Raw genomic sequence first — 19,613 nt, forward strand, 5'->3', positions numbered from 1 at the left:
ACCAGTCAAAGCATGTTCTATTCTACCGGTTGGTAAACTTATGCAAAGAAATTAGAGGACAGAATTAATGTGTCCTATAAACAGAGATGTTCTGATCATATAGGAATTTCTCCAACAGAATATAGGATTATACCACCATTCAGGTCATGGTATTTGCTCACATACACCTGGAGTAAGTCTCCAAGCATTTATTGACTATCTCATAATGCCAATCTATTTGGGATAAAGATTTATTGTCCCAAAGCTTATCCTAAATCAATTATATTATGTTATGTCAGTTAAAAAAATTTAAATATTCATAAATTTATCAATTTTTGCTTCATTATGATTAGTTAGAGATAAGATTAGGGACAGGGTTGGGGACAACAGATTCTCATTTATCTATTTGAGGGTGATATGCTGTAGATAATTGAAGTTAGACCCTTGAAATGCCATAAGATCCTGCCTAAATTTGCTGATCAATACAAGATCTCAATAACTAGTGATTGAGTTTGGAAATCCATGTAATTTAAGCACATTGTCCATGTAATTTTAACTCTTGATTGGATTGATTTGAGTGATTTCTTTTTGTTTTAATGCATAAAAATATATAAAGAAATAGATAATAAGAAATCATTAATGTTGTTCTAAGATAGGTCGCACAAATCAATATTGGTATATCGAAATACTAAGGTGAAATTGAGGTGATATCAAAGAATGCTTTGTCCTTTCATATTTTGTTTATAGAAATTAAAGTTATAATTTGTAATGGATTATTCTTATATGAGATTGAATTTAACTAACAACATTTTGATATAAAACCTTGCTAGATCCCCAAAAAGATAATTATAAAAGTTCAACTTCTATGAGTGACACTTATGTGAAAGGACAACGTTAAAAGATATTAATTCCTTAACCATTAGGTTATGAAATATCATTAGTACCAACAGAATATTAGATTGAATGTTGAAGGTACAAGAGAAAAAAACATAATATAATATAGATGTGAATGTTGTATCGGATGAATGTACATATTTGATAAAATAAAAATAGAAATGATGGTTGAATTACTCCTTATGATCAGTTTACAAGTTGTTTTATGAAAGAGTATGAAAAGAAGAGTAAATTTTAGAGATATCTCATAAATGTATTTTATAGTGATGACCACTTTCGCTTTCTTTAAAAATTGGTTTGCCATTAGATTATTAGATTGTTTGGGTATATGCATGTATGAGAATGTTATCCATGATAACCTTTGATTTTTTTTAATTGAATAGACAAATTATTGAAATAAAAAAAATCAAATTAATTTAAAAAAATGAATTTAAAGTATTTCAAAATAATATTCAAATTTAGAAAAGTTGAAATGAATTAAATAGTTAGGGGCTTTAAGACTATATGAAGTTTCTGAAGAAAAGAATAACAATGTAATTTGTTTAAATTTGATTAGTTTTTTTTTGTGTGAATAAATTTGACGAGTCTCGAGACAGTGGATGTATCAAATACTTACAAATACCAGACTCTGACATAATTAACCATAGCCAAATAGTATATTTGAATTTATAATTATGTTTCCGTAATTCCAAGAATATGAACGCAGCTAAATTTTTAGTCATTCGAATGTTATCCCTCACCTTTTTTTTATAAGAAATTGATTCATTTCAGAGTATGTGTGATTGACTCTCTCAGGAATTGAACTATTAACCTTTTAGTTATTCAAAAGATTTAGTAGGACCTTATACTACTATACCAGCAAGTTGTTAGTGACAGACAGCTAAATTGATATTACACTGAAATTCTCATAAACAAAATTAGTAAGATTAATCGAAAAATGAAACCAAGGTCCCTTTTATTTTTATGTGGCTATGATTAATTGAAAGACTAGATATTTAAACAAACTTCAAGTACCAAGTGCTTCATCCAAACTCTCACACTTGTTTATTTATGTGATGGCATTGGCAGCAAATGTTTCCTATGCTTCAATTACCAATCCTCACAACACCTCATTGATCTTTCCACATAAACACCACAATCCTAGAATTCATAGCTTAAGATTTAGATGTAATGGAACAGACCAAAATCAAGAGCCACCAACCAAAAAAAGCAATGCATTTCTTAAGGTGGCATGGTATAGTTCTGAGTTTCTTGGCATTGCAGCCTCTGTTTTGCGTTCTCCATCTAGCAAGGAAGCTCCTATGAGGCTTCTTGATATCGTTGATCGTGATGCTGTTGTGGAGACTATCAAACAGGACTTTCAAAGATCCTATTTTGTTACAGGTTTGGTGCACATACCCATTAAATTGTTTCTTTTATTTCAAAAGATATAAAGTATGTGTATTTATGATGATCATCTTGACTTATGTGAATGAAATGATAAACAATTTTGAGTTAAGGCAACACTATATAGATATAATGACTCATACTACAGGAACTTTTAATCTACTGGTAGATTTCCCCCCTCATCTTATGATAAAAAACTAATCCTTTCGGGATACCTAACTTCCTATTCAAACAGCTGTTGTTCCTAAGAGTAGAACATTCGACCTTTTGGCCTATTTGGAATTCAGTGGACCCTTACAATGATAGATTTTCTTGAAAAGAAATAATCTTATAAAAAGTTATTCAACAATGATATAAAGGTAACTTTCACTGACACCCGATACCATTTTTTTGCACTATGGTATCGATTCAAAGAGGTTATACAAATAATAACTCAAATGACAATGATGAAGAGTATTCTACTGTGGGGATTTTCTAGCTACATAACCTGGTAGATGCATGCTCATCAATTTATGGTGTTGCCCCCAAATCCAATCAAATTAAGCATATGGTCTTGAAAATTAGGATTTGTTTGCGATTTAAGTTTGGAAGAGAAATGAAAGACTTCAAAATCATCTCAGTGTATTTCATAACTCTCAAGCCTTCATATTTTATTCATTTTCTTTCAAAACCCAACTGACAAACATACCGTTAGGAAATATGCAACAGATATACTTATGACAAACCACACTCATCACGTTTACCTAAACTCTAAGGCTTTGTTTGAGAGTTACAATGGAAAGGGAATAAGAGAGATCAAAGGGTTAGAAAGGGGGAAGAGAAGGGAAAATGAAGGAAATACTCTCCCTTGCTTGAGAGTATAAAATTTAGATGAGGGAGGGTAGGTATGCTCATCATGTGTGTGGGGCAGTCCTTTTTTTCTTTTCTCTTTGAAGGAGTTGATCTTCAATGTTTTTTTATTGTGTTCTAAAACCTACCATGTACTGAGTTGGGCCAATACTGGAGAGGATTTAAATTCCCTTGTACTTTGTAAACTTTGACCTTGGTTTCTTTTAATCAAGAATAAAGTTACTTGTACACCTCAACTGGGACTCCAATGGGGTATCTCTGTTTTTATGTTGTACTTTGTGGATGAACTGAATTCATTGATTGAGGGTATTCACATATACAGTATGAATCAGCACATTAAGCTAACTAATTACAATGATTAACTAACCATACTTAAGTTAGATCAATAAGTTAACTATTCAACTAACTAACTGGAGTAACATATTAAGTTAGAGGTAAGTTGCTGTGTTCTTTGTTCCTGCTGGACTAGGAATAGAACAAGGTACTAGTAACATCCTTTCGGTACCATAGTATTTCATACATGATAACCTCGAAATGATTGCTTCCTATATGATGACTGATATAAATCATGCTAATACAATTGGTATTTTCTATCTAGTAATTTGATTATATTCTGATGGCTCACTGAGTAACCTTTTCTTCCCAATCAGGAGATCTCACATTAAACGCATACGAAGAGGATTGTGAATTTGCGGATCCTGCAGGCTCCTTTAAAGGGCTTCGGCGTTTCAAAAGGAACTGCACTAATTTTGGATCCCTTCTGGAGAAATCAAATATGAAACTTATGAAGTGGGAAGATTTTGAGGTTAGTTCAACCTTTGACACTTCACACTCCTTCCCCAGATTTTAGTTTTGCATTTTGCAATCCTTGTCAACTAGCATGTTGTGCTGATTCCATTTACTTACTACTCCGTTACAAATACAACAACAACAACCAAGCCTTTGTTCCACTAGGTGGAATCAGCTACATGGATCGAACAGCGTCATAATGCTCTATCATAAATCACGTTCACATTACCTATTGGCTGAATAATTATTTTGAAATTTCCATCTTCCACATTACCTATTGGCTGATTCAAGAATACACTTATTTCATGATAGGATAAAGGAATTGGTCATTGGCGATTCAGCTGCATCTTGTCATTTCCTTGGAAGCCCATTCTTTCTGGTATATTTCAATCCTTTCCATGTATATCTTATTTCATTAAACCATTGAAGACCAAAATGAGATTGCTTCTCCTTTTTGGTCTTATGTTACTAGGTTTCAGTGTTTGGATGGAATGGAATAATACTAGGTTTCAGTGTTTAGATTGATTAATGGAATGGAACATGATGAAATATATTTCATTCCATCCAATACTTCCATTTTCTTTCCCTTCCAATTTCAAGGTATGGGATAGAATGTGAAGCAACCAAATTAACATTGACTCTATTCCACTTCATTCTGTCATATAATATGCAAACAATAGTATTGTACCTTTGTCCCATTCTCTTCATTTCATTTCATCCACCATCATTAAATATCCAAAGATGAAAATGTATGTGCATTTCACAGCAACCTACTATTTGAGTGCTTTCTTTACTCTACAGTTTTTTATACCATAGGTCGCAATTTAGACTTGGATCTTCTCAGGAAGTTGCACTTTTTCAGCAGCTGCTGGAGCCTTAAGTTTTAGATAAAGAAGATAATAATACTGTACGAAATAGTTTTTATCTTAGGCTCTAGCAGCTGCTAGGGAGGTGCAGCTGCCGGAGAAGACCCAAATCCTCGCACTTTCTAGTAAACATGAGTCAGTTTTCTAATAGAATTTTTCCTCACCAAAATGCTTCTTCAACAGTCACAAAGAAGAATTAATTCATACTTATATGCCATTCAATTTGATCATTTTTATATCTGCTTCAGCAACTGGATACACAGAATACTATTTTGCTGCACAATCTGGAAAAGTATGCAGGTGAGAAAAAATGTTCAATTCTGATGTTGCATATTTCTAGCTCTATAGTGTTACCATTTTGGCAACCATCTAAATATATACAAAAAAATTTCAGGCATGTGGAGCACTGGAATGTTCCAAAAATGGCTTTGTTCAAGCAAATTCTAAGGCCTAGTAGAGGATTTGGCTTAAGAGATTATATGAGTAAGTGGTTGAAAGCTGTGCAGGTGAAGCTTTAAGGTACAACAGTGGTGTGACAGTGTCAACATTTCAACATATATATATATGCCTAGAGGACTTGGAAAATTGGGTGCTTGAATGCAACCTGATAAAAATCTTGTGCTACAAAATACAAATAACTTGGACTAAGGATCAATTTGGATATTATTTTTTCCCATGTATTTATTTGTATGAAGAATTAGTTTTAGAAATATAAGATAGGAACTCATGGTAGGAATCTCGTGTAAAATAAGACTTTTTAAATAATCACTATTATTATTGGGAAGTAAGACTCCCGTGTGTCTCGTTTTCATGTATAGGACTTAAATATTTGTTAAGTTACTACTTTCCTTATCATTTGATTTTAAGATTAACATGATATGACAGTTAGAGCCTAATTTCTTTCCATTTATTGTTGCCCAAGAGATACCATTTAATCTTGAGTTAAAAATAACTCGTCGTCTAGTGTAATAGGCTTTTATCTCGTTTTTGTAAAGATGATTTAAATACATAATGAAATAAAACTTTAGCAACATTCAAAGATGAAAGTGGCTTTTGTTATAAAATAATACAAAGGTGACAAAATCTACCATTACTATAAGTTTCTTTTAAGTGATGGTTGGATTATTAATTCAACAGTCCGATTAATTGGCCAAGTAATTAGTGGTTGATGGGAAAAGAATGTTTATTTATATTTTCTTAGTTTTGGATCAATAATTTGGAATTAGTTAATTTAAAATAAATTCATAATTTTAGCATGTTAGTATAATGTATAAGAATCATTTTATTTGGTAGAATGTAAGACAATAAGCTCGAACTCTTGTATCCAAACTTCCACAGTTGCACTCTTCCTCATTCACTTTTAAAAAATGTATACAAAAAATAATATCTTGAAGTATCTAAATACTATTAATACTTTGCCATGCTTTTTAATATTAAATAATATTAATATCTGAATGTTTATGACAATTCAGGCAACTTGTGGTATGAGGTTATTAGTATCTGTAACCCTAGCTTATATTTTACCCATAATAAAACATTTTACACATGTATTCAACACTTTCACGACATGTTTTTAACTTTATAAAAACAAACTAATAATATTCTATCCAATAATCTTGAAAGTATCTTGCAAAAATGTACATATAACACGAATCCTAATTGGAGCTGAAAGTTGAAAGGATGAATCTGAATGAAATTAGGCCTCACCAGTAAAAATGGCAGGCCTAGTCCAGTCCATAAGAAAAAGTGAAAACAAAAATTGAGCAAAATTCTAAAAAAGAAAAGGAGAAAATAGAACTTAAAAAACTTATTTGTATAACTAAACTTATCCTCTCAACATATGCCTATGTAACCAATCCCCTTTTGGGTATATGATAATTCATCCAATAAACATTATTATGAGGAATCAAATTTTGGTCTTCTAATCTACCAGAGCATTCTGTAGTGGACAACTAAATTATAAACAAATATTAAAAACAATTTCAAAGTGAGTACAAGATTGGATGGTTGGACTAATTCGACAAATGACCGTAATTGAAAATGATTTTGATTTACAGTCTTAACTGAATAAGATATTTGACCACTTTGAACCGAGAAAATTCCACCGACCATCTTAAACCCGGTTAAACCAAAATAACCAAGAAAGTAAATCAAACAATTGACTTAATTTAAAAAATGGATACTCTAATGTTTTGGTTTACTCTGGTTCTGGTACAAAAAAGATTAAAAAATATTACTTTAAATTTATATATAAAAGTTATTAATTGTATACACAATCCTATTAAATGGTTTAACCATTTAAATTGACTGCACTGAACAATTTATAATTGTTTTTTAGGAAAAACAATTTCAAGTAAACTAAAGCAACATGGATGAGGGCTTAAGGTTTTCATATATAGTTAGATACGAACATCTTCGTCCGTGGTCTCCAATCTGGAACTCCTATCATCAACCCGAAATTGAAGGTTAATTGGAGCCACACTCTCCATTTTCGGGTAAGTTGAGAAACTTCCTTTCTTTCTCTTACCACCCATTTTCGTACATTGAGCCACTTCATGTAAAATGGGGCTGCATCAAATTCAATGTATGGATAGTCATATGGGATATTTTGGTTAATTTGAATCGGATTTCTTTCGAATGTGGGACAATTTCAGTTACTTGTCGCTCTCATTGGTTATTTTTTGTTTATGATGCTTTTGGGTTCTGGTATAACATGAAATGAAGAGGGTTTTGGGCTCAGTTACCCTTTTCAAACTTTAGCATTAATATGTGGTATTTGAAGCTGTTGTGCATCGTAGAGGCGAAAAACTGATTTTTTTTGTTTTTATTTTGTTTTCTCAACTTCGTAGCTGTATGTATATGTACCAAAACTTTGTAGCTGTATGTGATTTGTGGTGACACTTTTTTTTAATGAATTGTGTTTTTATAGACTCCTGTTTACAATGTATCATTGTTAGTGCATCATATCCATTTTGAATCATAGTTATGTGGTACGAGTACACGTATGGGTACGTGGTTCACTCGGGTATGTGGTTCGTTACTTTTTATATTAATTTTATGTGACATTTTTTATGACGAATCTGATATGTGGTATTGTGAATTCGGTATGTGGTACATTGGGCAAATGAGAGAATAATGTAACTATGTTTTGAATATTTATAAAAGAGAGTGCAATATCTCGTTCGTCACTCCTATTGTATATGTTATGCCTCTTTTTGTGTATCTAATATGTGTTACTTTTCTGTTGTAAAATCAGGACAAAGATGTTTACGGTTCGCCCTCTCTTGACAAGACGAGGATTCAGCACAAGTACTGAGAAGCTTGTTGCTTCAGTTCTCTTTGAGAGGCTTCCGGTGGTCATTCCTAAAATTGATCCTATTGTTTATGCATTTCAGGAATTCTCGTAAGTCTCTATACTTTCATTGGCTTATATTATTTAAGAAATGTACTGGAAGGCGAAAAAAGATAATGTGGGTGGGGTTTTTGACTTTTATTTACTCTTGGGTTTATAGTCGTGGGAGAAGTTAATCCAATTTTTAAGGTTAAAGTTTGCAACTGAAGGTGGAATTTAGAGAAAGAAAGAATGTAAATCTTAAGTGTTGAACTTAGACTCACCTAATGTTTGTGAATAAAAGGTGTTTTGCGAACTAGGTGCAGGATGAAGTATCCTGTTAGGGGCTGCCATTACTTATTGTGGTTATACATCAGGCCTAGAATTGTATACCTTAATATATGCCTCTGAAAATTATCCAAGAGAAAAATATGGGGAAAATACTTTTTTCCTGGTTCATAGATGCTCAAGTAGTAAAAGCTTCAATACCTGAAGAAAACATTGCACATGAAGAGCATAACTTAATTAAATTAGCTACCTTCTAGGAAGGGTTTCCCTTAAAGTAATAACTAAGCTACTTCAAATCACCAAACAGTCTTCAGTGTGTATTACAATCAACCTATCTATTATCTTCTGTATTGTGTATAAAGAGCACAATCTATAAAAAATCTTCTTTCATTAGCCTTCCCCTAAATCCAATGTGAGTTTTCTATTTTGTTTGATGCCGTGATCGAATGAGAATGGAGAGTGAGTTCTCCTGAAATTCCTGTTTTCAGAAACTCCATTTCATGCCTGTGTTCAGTTGCTTGAAGATCACCTCGACAGGTCTAGGTTTTTGTTGGAACTATTGCATGTTCCTTTCCTACCAGATATAATAGATTAATAGGTTAGAGCATTAACGGCAGCAAACACAATTGATCTCTTTATGCTATTATGTTTTCAAACATGCAAAAATATTCTTGACCACTGAGTCTATCTCTTTGGAAATTGGTGTATGTTCAACCAGCTCTTCACAAGTTGCAGCCTAGCAATAGAGTATTTACGTTTAAAAAAGATGGTTCCTTGTCTCATTTACCTCTTACCATAATATGCATATTCCATCACTATTGATTTGCAGTCTCTGGAGCCTATCCTTTGTGAGTAATCTTTCCAACATCCTGAACCAGCTTATAATTGAATGCCATGGAACATTATTTGTGCTCCAAATTGCTGTGGCAAGGAGTATTATTCTATCTTCATTCTTTCCCTTATCAGCCAATGGTAGCCTGAAGAAATTGTATACATTCCGTCATCAGTAGCTCCACCAAATTATAAGCAATCAAATAGTATATGATAAAGTTTCCTCACTTTCTTGTCTTGTGACTTCTAATTTTAAAAAGTGGGGTTATAGCTTAACTCATGAGGATTTTCTTTTGATAGTTTTCTTGGTCAAATGACTTATGACTGTGTTGCGGTTAAATTTGCTTAGCAAACTTGAAGAACCTGTAGTAGCAAATACATTTGTTATTTGTATCTGCCCCTGTTCCTGTTCCATTATCTAGTAAATATTGTTGTCGTTGTTGTTCTTGTTATACTTTCTATATCTAATATTTATCGGGTTTGGATTGTTAGATTTCGATGGCGACAACAATATCAGCGCAGATACCCGGATGAATTTCTAGATAAATCTGATGCAAGGTATGAATAATTAAGAGTATATGTTTTTTAGGTTGATAACGGTTCTTACAAGTATCCTTAACTCTTGCTTGGAGGGAGCTTTTGAGGTCTGTTTAAGGGACCATGCGAGGAGGGTGGGCTTGTTTTTATGCTTTTCAATTTTGGTGTATCTTTGTAACTCTGGGATGTCTATTTCATTAATTGGGTGAGGGTCTCTTGCGTTTATTTTTGTTTGGAGTAGGATGTGTTTGGATTTGTTACTTTGATGTGGGGTAAGTTATTCACATCTCATGTATTGTTTCTTTTGTGTGTGAGAGCTGAGAAGTATTACTTGTACTTCTGCACTTCAATAAACAAAATTCCAGTTATCCAAAAAAACATAGTTGTCTTACACCAGGTTGCCCTTTATAGAAGTAAATGTAAAACGAAAATGAAGCAGATGGAAAAGTAAGAAACATACATTGAAAAAGGTTTGTTGTTTGTGAAACTGATTTTTAATGAAATGATAATTATGATAGTTTTTATCTTTTTGTTCAAAAAAATAAGATTTTGCAGCATACCCAATAAAAAAAAACTAAATGCTCTATAGACCATAAGTTGCACCGGAGAGTTGAAATGATGTCAAATTCATTAAATATGAAGAAGCCTTATTTGGGTTTTGAAAAATCCAATTTCATTGTGAGGCCTGAGATTGGGTTGCCTGAAGTTCATAAAAGGGTTGCAAAAGATAATGTGAAAATAATCAAAATATAAGAAGTTACAATATTTCATGACAAATGTGCAAAGGCACTTGTTATTGTGGATAGCTTGATATGAGTGAGCATGTGATTGTAATTGTAGTAATTCCAGATTAAAGTTGGAGTTTTACATTTTCTGAATGTTGTTGAATTGTTTTACTATATTCCACCTACTCATAGTCAATGATTATGGTGCAATGCAATGACATAAATGTTTGTATAATTGTATTTGTTACTTTGACTCACTTTTCTGTGTTTTGTCACATGCATGCATCCATCTATTTAAGAGATAACACAACTGGCAAAATACAAAGTTCTTTGTTTTTATCTTGTCTGATGTGAAAAGTATGTCACTTCCAGGGGAAAAGGTGATTATCAAATTGACTATGTGCCGGCACCGCGAGTGACTGAAGCTGACAAAAACAATGATCAAAAGTATGCACCAATTTCAGTAGACTTGTTAATTGTGTGATTTACTGAAAAAAAATGTTTTATTTCAATTTCTGGAAATGAATTGATGCTATACAAGAGATGCCAAAATGTTAAATACCTATGATTTTTTCTGAGATATGAACTTGGTTCTTATCTTCCTTGGGAGTGGGCAAATATATCCATTTACTTGGATATGGTATTAGTTATGGATATTCGTAATCATGATCATTTAGTTTATATTTTTCTTTTGCTTGCTCTATTGGTTTATCGAATTAGATTTGATTAGTTCCAACTGAGAACTGCACCTACATATGGGCAAGACAGTTGAAGCTAATGTAATGTGAAAGCTTTTAGACATATAAAAACCTATTTAGGCTATTTTCTTATTATTGTAAACTTTGTTTTAGAACTAAACTTTCTTTCGGAAACCGTGTGCAAGATCATTACTAAGAGCTGTGTGATTTTACATATTTTCTGACTACTTGGCCTTTTGTAGGTCATTACAGAGAGCTCTCGACAGAAGACTCTACCTTCTTATCTATGGTAATGCATATGGGGCTCCAAGTGGGAAGCCAGTGTGGCATTTTCCAGAGAAAGTCTATGAATCAGAGGACACCATGCGCAAGGTGAATATTGCAGTGTGCAGAGTCTGCATGAAATTCTGAAAAATGTTGTTTTTGTCGTCTTATTTATCCTCCTATTTTTTGAAATTTTGCAGTGTGCAGAGTCTGCATTGAATTCAGTCATAGGTGATCTTTCTAATACATATTTTGTTGGAAATGCTCCAATGGCTCATATGGTCGTTCATCCTAAAGAAGACCCATCTGGATCCACACCTTTTAAGGTATATTTATATGAATTTTTCTGCTATTATGTTCTAGTATTGGAATGTTGACATCTTTCTATCACCATATCTTATCATTGTTGAAAGTGCTTCCATACGCGTTCGCTTCGTGTGGTTATTTACGACATGATTCTAAAACTAACTTTTCTAATTTGTCGGTCTTACTTCTCCATGTGGAATTGATTTGCTCATTCTTTCCTTTGTTGCAATCTTGTTTCAGAAATTCTTCTTCAAGTCGCAGGTGATTGCTAAGAACAAGTTCAACATCGGGAAATGCGAGGATTTTGTTTGGGTGACTAAGGATGAATTGATGGAGTATTTTCCGGAGCAATCTGAGTTTTTTAACAAGATGATCATTAGCTGATCTCAGTTAAGTACAGTTGTTTGATTAAAGTAGTCTCATATTAGTTTCCATGAACGACATCAGCCTCAAAACAATATCAAGCTAACACAGTTTCTGGGTACAACAGAAGGTCAAGTTACATCTCAGTTTTTTTGAAGACATATTTTGTATGTGACTTAATTGATGCTTAAAGGGTAGAACTATTTTATTTTATTTTTTGATATCTGTATTTTCTCCTAGTTAGTTATACTTCTACAAATAAGTTGTCATGCTGCTAAAAACTTGAGAATATGTTGCTTTTAAATCAAAATTTTCCATTTGACCAAGTCTTGTTTTGGAGTCCAAAATTGCACTTATCTGCTGTTTTGCCTGGATTTTTTGTCCATTTCTTAGGGTACCACCTCTACTGCGTTCACAGTTCAATTCATTTATATTTGTTTTTTCTAGAACTTTGGTATCTGAACAATTATTCTAGGTTCTGACTAATCTTAGTTAAGCTGGATATATATATATATATATAAACCTAACTTCTAAGATCCTTACTCCCTAGATGTCTTTCCTACTGTTTCATCACTCTCTGACTTATGCAGTCACTCATATTGATAGAGCAGTATGATTGATATTTATGTTTCTTTGAGTAAAGAATTTGTTTTTAATTAACAATGCACTCGTGTTTGAATTATTATTTGTTTCTTCTGTTGAGTACCTAAAATAATATATAATATTATAGGAGATAAATGCACAAATATATAAATATATAAGTTATACAAATAATGATGTGATTTAAAAAAAAAAACTAGTTTCATACCTTAAGAATAATGTATCATGTATCAAAAGGAGGCATTATACGATATTTACTTTTAATAAAAATAATATATATAAACAATATGATGGTGATATAAAAAGTTTATATGCTTAAATATTAGAAAAACTACTTTTTTTTTTTAAATTTGCTTATACAAAAGAAATTATTATGTGTAGAACACCATTGATCCTCGAATCATCATTGAAATGTAATTGATCATGAAGGATTTTTTTTAAAATGTTAAATTTTGTGATGTGCCTATAGTTTAACAATGTGTTATTCTTCCTTTGTAAGATTTTGTTATTTTGCTATGAACAGAAAAATACTATCTAGACCTATCTATATTTAAATGTTATAAAAATTTGTTTAATTATTTTTTTACTTATACGAGTTTAAAAGAAAGAGAGAATCATACTGATATGTATCAAGTATTGTCTAATTGTTCATAAGTTTTGTTGTGATTCCGGGCCCTATGGAAAGTGAACCGAATTACAAACAACTCTTAAAAATTAATTGAACTCAAATAGATTTTTTTGGTTTTGTTCGTTGAATGTCATCAGTTTCATAGTTAGTGTTTAAAATTTAAATAGCAAGTTCCAAATAGTATTGGAGTAGTGATATGATTGAGCCTGTACATTGATTGAATTGAGTGATAGAAGCAACTTCTTTTCCATAATCAGTGTTAAGTTTCAGCGAATCAATAATCTAAAATTGCATTCAAGTTTCATTTTGTAAAGTAAGTTGAATAACTATTTTAGTTGTAAATGTGACATCACATGCTCAAGTTTTTAAGATGAAATTAGTGTCAAAAGAGCAATAACCAGTCAAAGCATGTTCTATTCTACCGGTTGGTAAACTTATGCAAAGAAATTAGAGGACAGAATTAATGTGTCCTATAAACAGAGATGTTCTGATCATATAAAAACTTATGTGAGATCAATAACATTGAACTTAAAGACTCGGTTATAAAAAAGAGTATTATGTAATAAGTTTGTTTTGTTCCCTGTATCTTGCACCCAACACTAATAATAAAGATGTGGTATCCCAAATCATGTTTTAAATCATATTTCACCTCAATGATAATGAAACAAAAATAACAATAATAATAAATATTTAAATTTTTAATTAACATAAGATATTTTCATTGGACGAGACATGATTTAGGATATGATTTAAGACAACTGGTATTTGTTCCAATGCTAAACCCAACTAAATTTCATCTACTTCTGTTGAACTGCTTTATAAGTACATATATACCATGACACAAAAGGGTACGTGACCAATATGCATAACTTTCGTTATCTTCAATGCATATATGTTCTCTTAGTCTCTTTGTATAAACGTGTCTACATGTTTATGTAAGTGGCTGCCCAACCTCTTCTACCAGCTTTCACCATCTTAATTTCTACTTCTATAAATTCCAACCCCAAAAAACACTCACATTCTCTCTTAAATCTCACACTATGGAAAGCCACCACCACTCACCACCACCACCATCACCGTTGTTGCTGGCACCACAACCCTCTCCTCCATTCCTCTTCACTGATCCATCATCCATGTTGCAAAACCCTTTGGACCCTCAAGGCATGCATGACAATAGCATTGACTGGGTTAATATTTTCTGTGGCAAAAACAACTTTGTTGGGGATCATGCAAAGGGAATAATGAATATGATGGAGTGTGGTGGTTCTTTATCTTCACCTTTGTCATCGTGTTCTTTGATGGCTGAAAGTTATGGAGGTGTGGATGAAAAGGGGAACAAGGTGGAGAAAAGAAGAGGAGGGAGATTGAAGAAAAAGACTCAGCCCAGGTTTGCATTTCAGACTAGAAGTGCTAATGATATTCTTGATGATGGTTACCGTTGGAGAAAATATGGCCAGAAAGCTGTCAAGAACAGCATATATCCCAGGTTTGTGTCTAAAATCATAGATAAATATCAAAAAACCAATATTTTCCATGCATGTTTATATAATTTTCTATTGGATGCCTTCCCTATCTTTTTTATGTTAGTATTTTAATTCGAGTGAGACTTAAATTTACAACCTCCTCAATTCATTTCTTAGACCCTTCATCTCTTCTTATCCAATTTTTAATAGGTAAATTTAGGTCTTTGTTGTGGATGTCTTCCCTTCAAATACAAATTCAAGGACCAATATCAATGGCAATAATTACAAAAAGATTATAGTATCTCCTCAAATATAAGGAAGGATAGATTTTATTAATTGTTTTATAGCATGCATTAGTTAGAAGGCAAATATATTAGTAGTGGCGAATATAATCATCCCTCACCATGTAAATAATAAACAAAACAATCACTTGTCTCTTTGTTAATGAGAAAGATTCTTATTCGTAAATAAATAAAACATTTTTAGATAAAAAAGATGTAAATTTAGTTCCTTTAATTAAATTTACAAAGGGTCTTCAAATTAGTTATAAGTATTCATTTTATTGTGGATAATCTCACCCAGAACCTTCTTTACTCTATTTTTAAGACCCTCCACCCTAACTATTAAACAGTTTTATGACTTTCGCGTAACATTAACATACATTTGCAGATGATTGGACCGAAAAGGAGAAAGAATTAGGGTATTGAGATTCAACTAGGAACAAATTAGAGTAAAAACAAACACGGGAAACCGACCTAACTTATCACAACCCTAATAACTACAATCACTGCCCACAAGTCCGGCATAAGATTCAACATAAAATATCCACTATGACAATTCCAACATAAACTTTTATTTTAACGGGTTTGAATACCCTTTGTAATCATTACAGTTATAAATTACTTTGCTTAGAAAAATAAATACAACATAAAACGGTGTTTTCTCTTGCATGGAATGAGAGAATGAAAATGAAGATGATACTGTATCTACTATCTAGCTTGAAGATTGTGTTAAGTGTTCGTGTTGAATATGTAGTTAAAGAAATAAATCACAATAATAAATTTCTCACCACATTTTAACACAATATCATGATATTAATTAAATTTATATGTGAGAGTGAGAATAGGTCACATGACTCATCAGGGATCTATAGCTAGCCTTCTTTTGACCTATATATGAACTATTTGGTATATAAGTTTGGTTTACACTTCTTAAAATATTTAGCCTATCAACCTACGTCATCAACGATCATGAATTTGTAATATTTTTATAGTTTATGAGATATATTAGTGTAGTGTATTCATTTCACTCAGGCTTAATCTTTTTGTCATAGGTCATACCCAGTTTAATTATTTAGAAATAATTCTGTCCTATTCAAAGTTTTCTTTTAATGTATACATTTAAATATAACTTTGAATTAAAGCAGACGTTTATAGTCTTGTAAATAAGTAATACCAATTCTCAGGAAAAAACCCAATGCCGACTAAATTATTTGTTAATAATAGTGAGAAAATCAATAAGTTTAAGTTGACAAATGATGCTACATTTTAATCTAAAACATTAACATATTAAGTTTTAGGGTTTATCACTTATATTTTTTCTATTTTGTTCATTTCTTCTTGATGTGAGACTTATCTCACTCAGACTTGATTCTTAACATTACCCCATCAAATGCAAATTATCCACGCAAGTAAGACCTAACCAACATAGTGATTGGGCCACATGAACAAATATGTTCTGCTTGGCACTTGTAATGCCATTATTATATAATGGTTTTTTTATACACAAATATTAGCATGTTAGTATTTATAGTAGATGAGAATTGAAGTTTTAACTTCTTATCACTCTATTCCTTAAACCTTCTACTCTAACCACATGGATATCATATGACTCCCTCATTGTTATCTATAATTGAACACCTACGTATCTTTAATAAGTATACAAGATCCGTATAAATTCAAGTATAAAAATAATAGAACTGTAATTTCATTTTGTACGTGTGGATTTGAAAGAGACCAAGTCAGGTATACATGGTTTCTTCTAGTTGGTAGCATGCATGTAAATCATGATCCTAGTTTCCAAGCCCATCTCTTTATGCTCTTACAGTCTTGCACTTGTTTTCAATTTTAAAAACATCCTCTTAGGTAACATGCATGAAATGAAATCTGTTGATAACTTAATTGAGAAGTAAACGGAGATAGGTGTTATCTACCTAAACTCTTGCAACTTTTAAAACAATATACATGTTGCTATACCTTGTTCTAAAACGCAACACTTAAGTTGAGGTTATTGATTAAAAAAAGCTAAATTATGATACTTTTATTTTGATTCTTTGTTTATAATTATATATCATTGATTGTTTCCTTCATATTATTTTGCAATAAAGAAGCTACTACCGCTGCACGCATCACACATGCAACGTGAAGAAACAGGTGCAAAGGTTATCCAATGACACAAGCATTGTGGTGACAACTTACGAGGGAATTCACAATCATCCATGCGAGAAATTGATGGAAACACTAACTCCTCTTCTGAAGCAAATGCAATTTCTCTCTAGGTTCTAAATTAATTGTGACCAACAATAATGCTTCTATATGTAACAACATATGGATCATGAAAATGTGCACTTTTATCTCCGTCAAGAACACTTGTTTTCTTATGTTTACACTCTTAGCTTTCTAATTAAGGTGATTGAACTCTATGTACACTATAATGTTACTTACTACTTTGGTTTTCAACATAATTTGTGTACATGAATTATCATTTGGTGTGGATGATGATGTTCATGTAATAAAATCTATATTGTACACTTCGTTTTTAGACGTTACTTATTCTCACTGGTTTTCTTAATCATTTGAATGTGAAACAATATATGCTGTCACATTCCCTAAAAAGAGAATTACAATTTAATTTTTTCCCCTCTAAATACAGTTGATAGATCTGCAACTTCAGAGACATAAAATAGAAGCGTTGGAGTTCAAATCCCTCATAGAGCACCATCTTCTCATACACTTAAAATAGATGAAGAAACATTTGCCTATCAAGGGGATAAAATGATTTCATCACTCATAAAAAATAAAAAGTTGGTTTAATTTCTTTGACAGTTCATAAATCTATGAATTACAAGTTTGCAGATTTTATCTAAACTTTGTTTGGGAATGGTTGGTGAGTAAATTTTGGAGGAAAATAATGTAGGGAAATTCAGAACCAATTTCTCTCCTCTATGTGATGCAAAATGAACATTTGCAGAAGTGGCAAGTGGATAAAGAAAATAGAGAAGAGTAGAAAAATCATACCAAAAATTTTAACGTGGAAAAACCTCCTCAATGTGAGAAGGAAACAACCACGGGACCTAGTCCAGAAAATATCCCCATTAGAGAAAGTAGGATTAAATTATTTGACTCTCTCTTACTAAGAGGATAACATTCAATCTCACTAAAAAATGATGGAAATACAAAATCTCTCTAGTATCTCACTAGGAATACAAATCTCACACTAAGTGGATATAAACTCTCTCACTTTCTCTCTATGTTGGTCTTTCTCACTTGGTTGTTGTATCTCTTCCTCACAAATCTCATTTATATAGTCAAAAAGAGGAAGACTTCATCATAAATACATAGTGGATGATAAATTGTTGTCATACTTTTCAAGACACCTTGAAAAATGATACTCCAACTTTCTAAGTTATTCTTCAAAGTTCCCAACAAATCTACTCTTCCTGAATTAATTGATGAGTATCACCAGTCTTATACCTCTGCAACAATCTGTTAGCTTCTTGAGTAAAACTGTCTTGGTCATCATGTCAGAGCAGTTGTCATCTCTATGAATTTTCTATATTTGCAACTCACAATCCTCCAAAGCATTTTGTATTCAATGATAACGATAATCAATGTGTTTTATTCGAGAATAAAACGTAGGATTCTTAGTTAGGTGGATTGCATCTTGGTTGTCACGATGCAAATTATATCTATCTTGAACATGACCCAACTAATTCAAAATCTTTTTCCTATATTTTATCTCCTTTCCAGCTTCAGATGCTGCAATATATTTTATGGTGTAATTGCGTACGATTCCTGATAACTTAATCAATCATGTTCTGTGTAGGAAATTATATGTGTTTATGTTGTTTCAGGTTAAGAAATAAGAAGAAAAAAAGAGAAAAAGGAGAAGATCGGAGCTTCTGAATAGTGCAAGCCTCACCCAAGCGAGGAAAGTGTCGCAAAAGCCACAAATATGAGGAAAATCAAGCAAGGGACTGTCGCTCAAGCGACATATGGAGCTAAAAAGACCTGGTTACTTTGCATGATTCTCGCCCAAGCGAGGTGCTTAGGCCTTGAAGTCTCTTATTCTCTTGCCCAAGCGAAAATCTCTAGCTTGGGCGAGGGCTTGGAAGTTGGAACTGATATCGGCGGTTTCGGAAGTTAGAAAGAGTTACACAATCCCTTTCCCGAAGCTTTTAGGCACAAAATTTAGGGGAGAAACACGAGGGAAGACGATAGAAGTCGTGAGAACGACTCTAAATCCGATTTTCTTGTATACTTTCATGAGTCAAGGATTGCAATAGGGAGGATGAGTAATTAGATCTTCATTGTTGGGATTTGAAATGTAATCTTCTTACCTTGTACTCCTGGATTCAATTCTAATGTAATTGTTATATGATTTTGGGAAGTTTATCTCGTTTTTATTACTTGAGTTTAATTAGCTACTAAATTCTTGTTTTTGGGTTCAAGTTTAACTAGGAAGTTAAACTTGATACCGGATCTGGATTATCTCCCTTCATGTTGTGAAGAAGATATTTGCTCCTGACCTTGACACG

At 32.3% G+C, this 19,613-nt stretch overlaps 3 protein-coding genes across 3 annotated transcripts; all 3 read left to right on the top strand.

The window, feature by feature from the left end:
* On the top strand, positions 1,894 to 5,547 carry LOC109359164. Its single transcript, XM_019603727.1, has 5 exons — positions 1,894 to 2,256; positions 3,759 to 3,913; positions 4,210 to 4,276; positions 5,012 to 5,063; positions 5,158 to 5,547. Exons 1-5 carry the CDS (start codon positions 1,929 to 1,931, stop codon positions 5,279 to 5,281), a joined length of 726 nt encoding a protein of 241 aa, XP_019459272.1. The 5' UTR covers positions 1,894 to 1,928; the 3' UTR covers positions 5,282 to 5,547.
* On the top strand, positions 7,145 to 12,425 carry LOC109359158 (54S ribosomal protein L17, mitochondrial-like). Its single transcript, XM_019603721.1, has 7 exons — positions 7,145 to 7,258; positions 8,020 to 8,166; positions 9,706 to 9,771; positions 10,848 to 10,922; positions 11,416 to 11,545; positions 11,638 to 11,763; positions 11,984 to 12,425. The coding sequence occupies exons 2-7, from the start codon at positions 8,027 to 8,029 to the stop codon at positions 12,125 to 12,127; spliced, it is 681 nt and encodes a 226-aa protein (XP_019459266.1). The 5' UTR covers positions 7,145 to 7,258; positions 8,020 to 8,026; the 3' UTR covers positions 12,128 to 12,425.
* Positions 14,625 to 17,606, top strand: LOC109359511 (probable WRKY transcription factor 43). The gene is made up of 2 exons (XM_019604206.1): positions 14,625 to 14,820; positions 17,187 to 17,606. Exons 1-2 carry the CDS (start codon positions 14,633 to 14,635, stop codon positions 17,359 to 17,361), a joined length of 363 nt encoding a protein of 120 aa, XP_019459751.1. The 5' UTR covers positions 14,625 to 14,632; the 3' UTR covers positions 17,362 to 17,606.

This window comes from Lupinus angustifolius, chromosome LG11 (assembly GCF_001865875.1).
Source record: "Lupinus angustifolius cultivar Tanjil chromosome LG11, LupAngTanjil_v1.0, whole genome shotgun sequence".
Lineage (NCBI taxonomy): Eukaryota > Viridiplantae > Streptophyta > Magnoliopsida > Fabales > Fabaceae > Lupinus > Lupinus angustifolius.

Excerpts from the sequence above, each read along its gene's own strand:
- LOC109359158 (XM_019603721.1), top strand. The coding sequence starts at position 8,027 with ATGTTTACGGTTCGCCCTCTCTTGACAAGACGAGGATTCAGCACAAGT. Across the intron at positions 9,772-10,847 it reads CTAGATAAATCTGATGCAAG|GGGAAAAGGTGATTATCAAA; the intron begins GTATGAATAATT and ends TGTCACTTCCAG. Across the intron at positions 10,923-11,415 it reads GACAAAAACAATGATCAAAA|GTCATTACAGAGAGCTCTCG; the intron begins GTATGCACCAAT and ends GGCCTTTTGTAG.
- LOC109359511 (XM_019604206.1), top strand. The coding sequence starts at position 14,633 with ATGGCTGAAAGTTATGGAGGTGTGGATGAAAAGGGGAACAAGGTGGAG. Across the intron at positions 14,821-17,186 it reads AAGAACAGCATATATCCCAG|CTACTACCGCTGCACGCATC; the intron begins GTTTGTGTCTAA and ends GCAATAAAGAAG.
- LOC109359164 (XM_019603727.1), top strand. The coding sequence starts at position 1,929 with ATGGCATTGGCAGCAAATGTTTCCTATGCTTCAATTACCAATCCTCAC. Across the intron at positions 2,257-3,758 it reads AAGATCCTATTTTGTTACAG|GAGATCTCACATTAAACGCA; the intron begins GTTTGGTGCACA and ends CTTCCCAATCAG. Across the intron at positions 4,277-5,011 it reads TTGGAAGCCCATTCTTTCTG|CAACTGGATACACAGAATAC; the intron begins GTATATTTCAAT and ends TATCTGCTTCAG.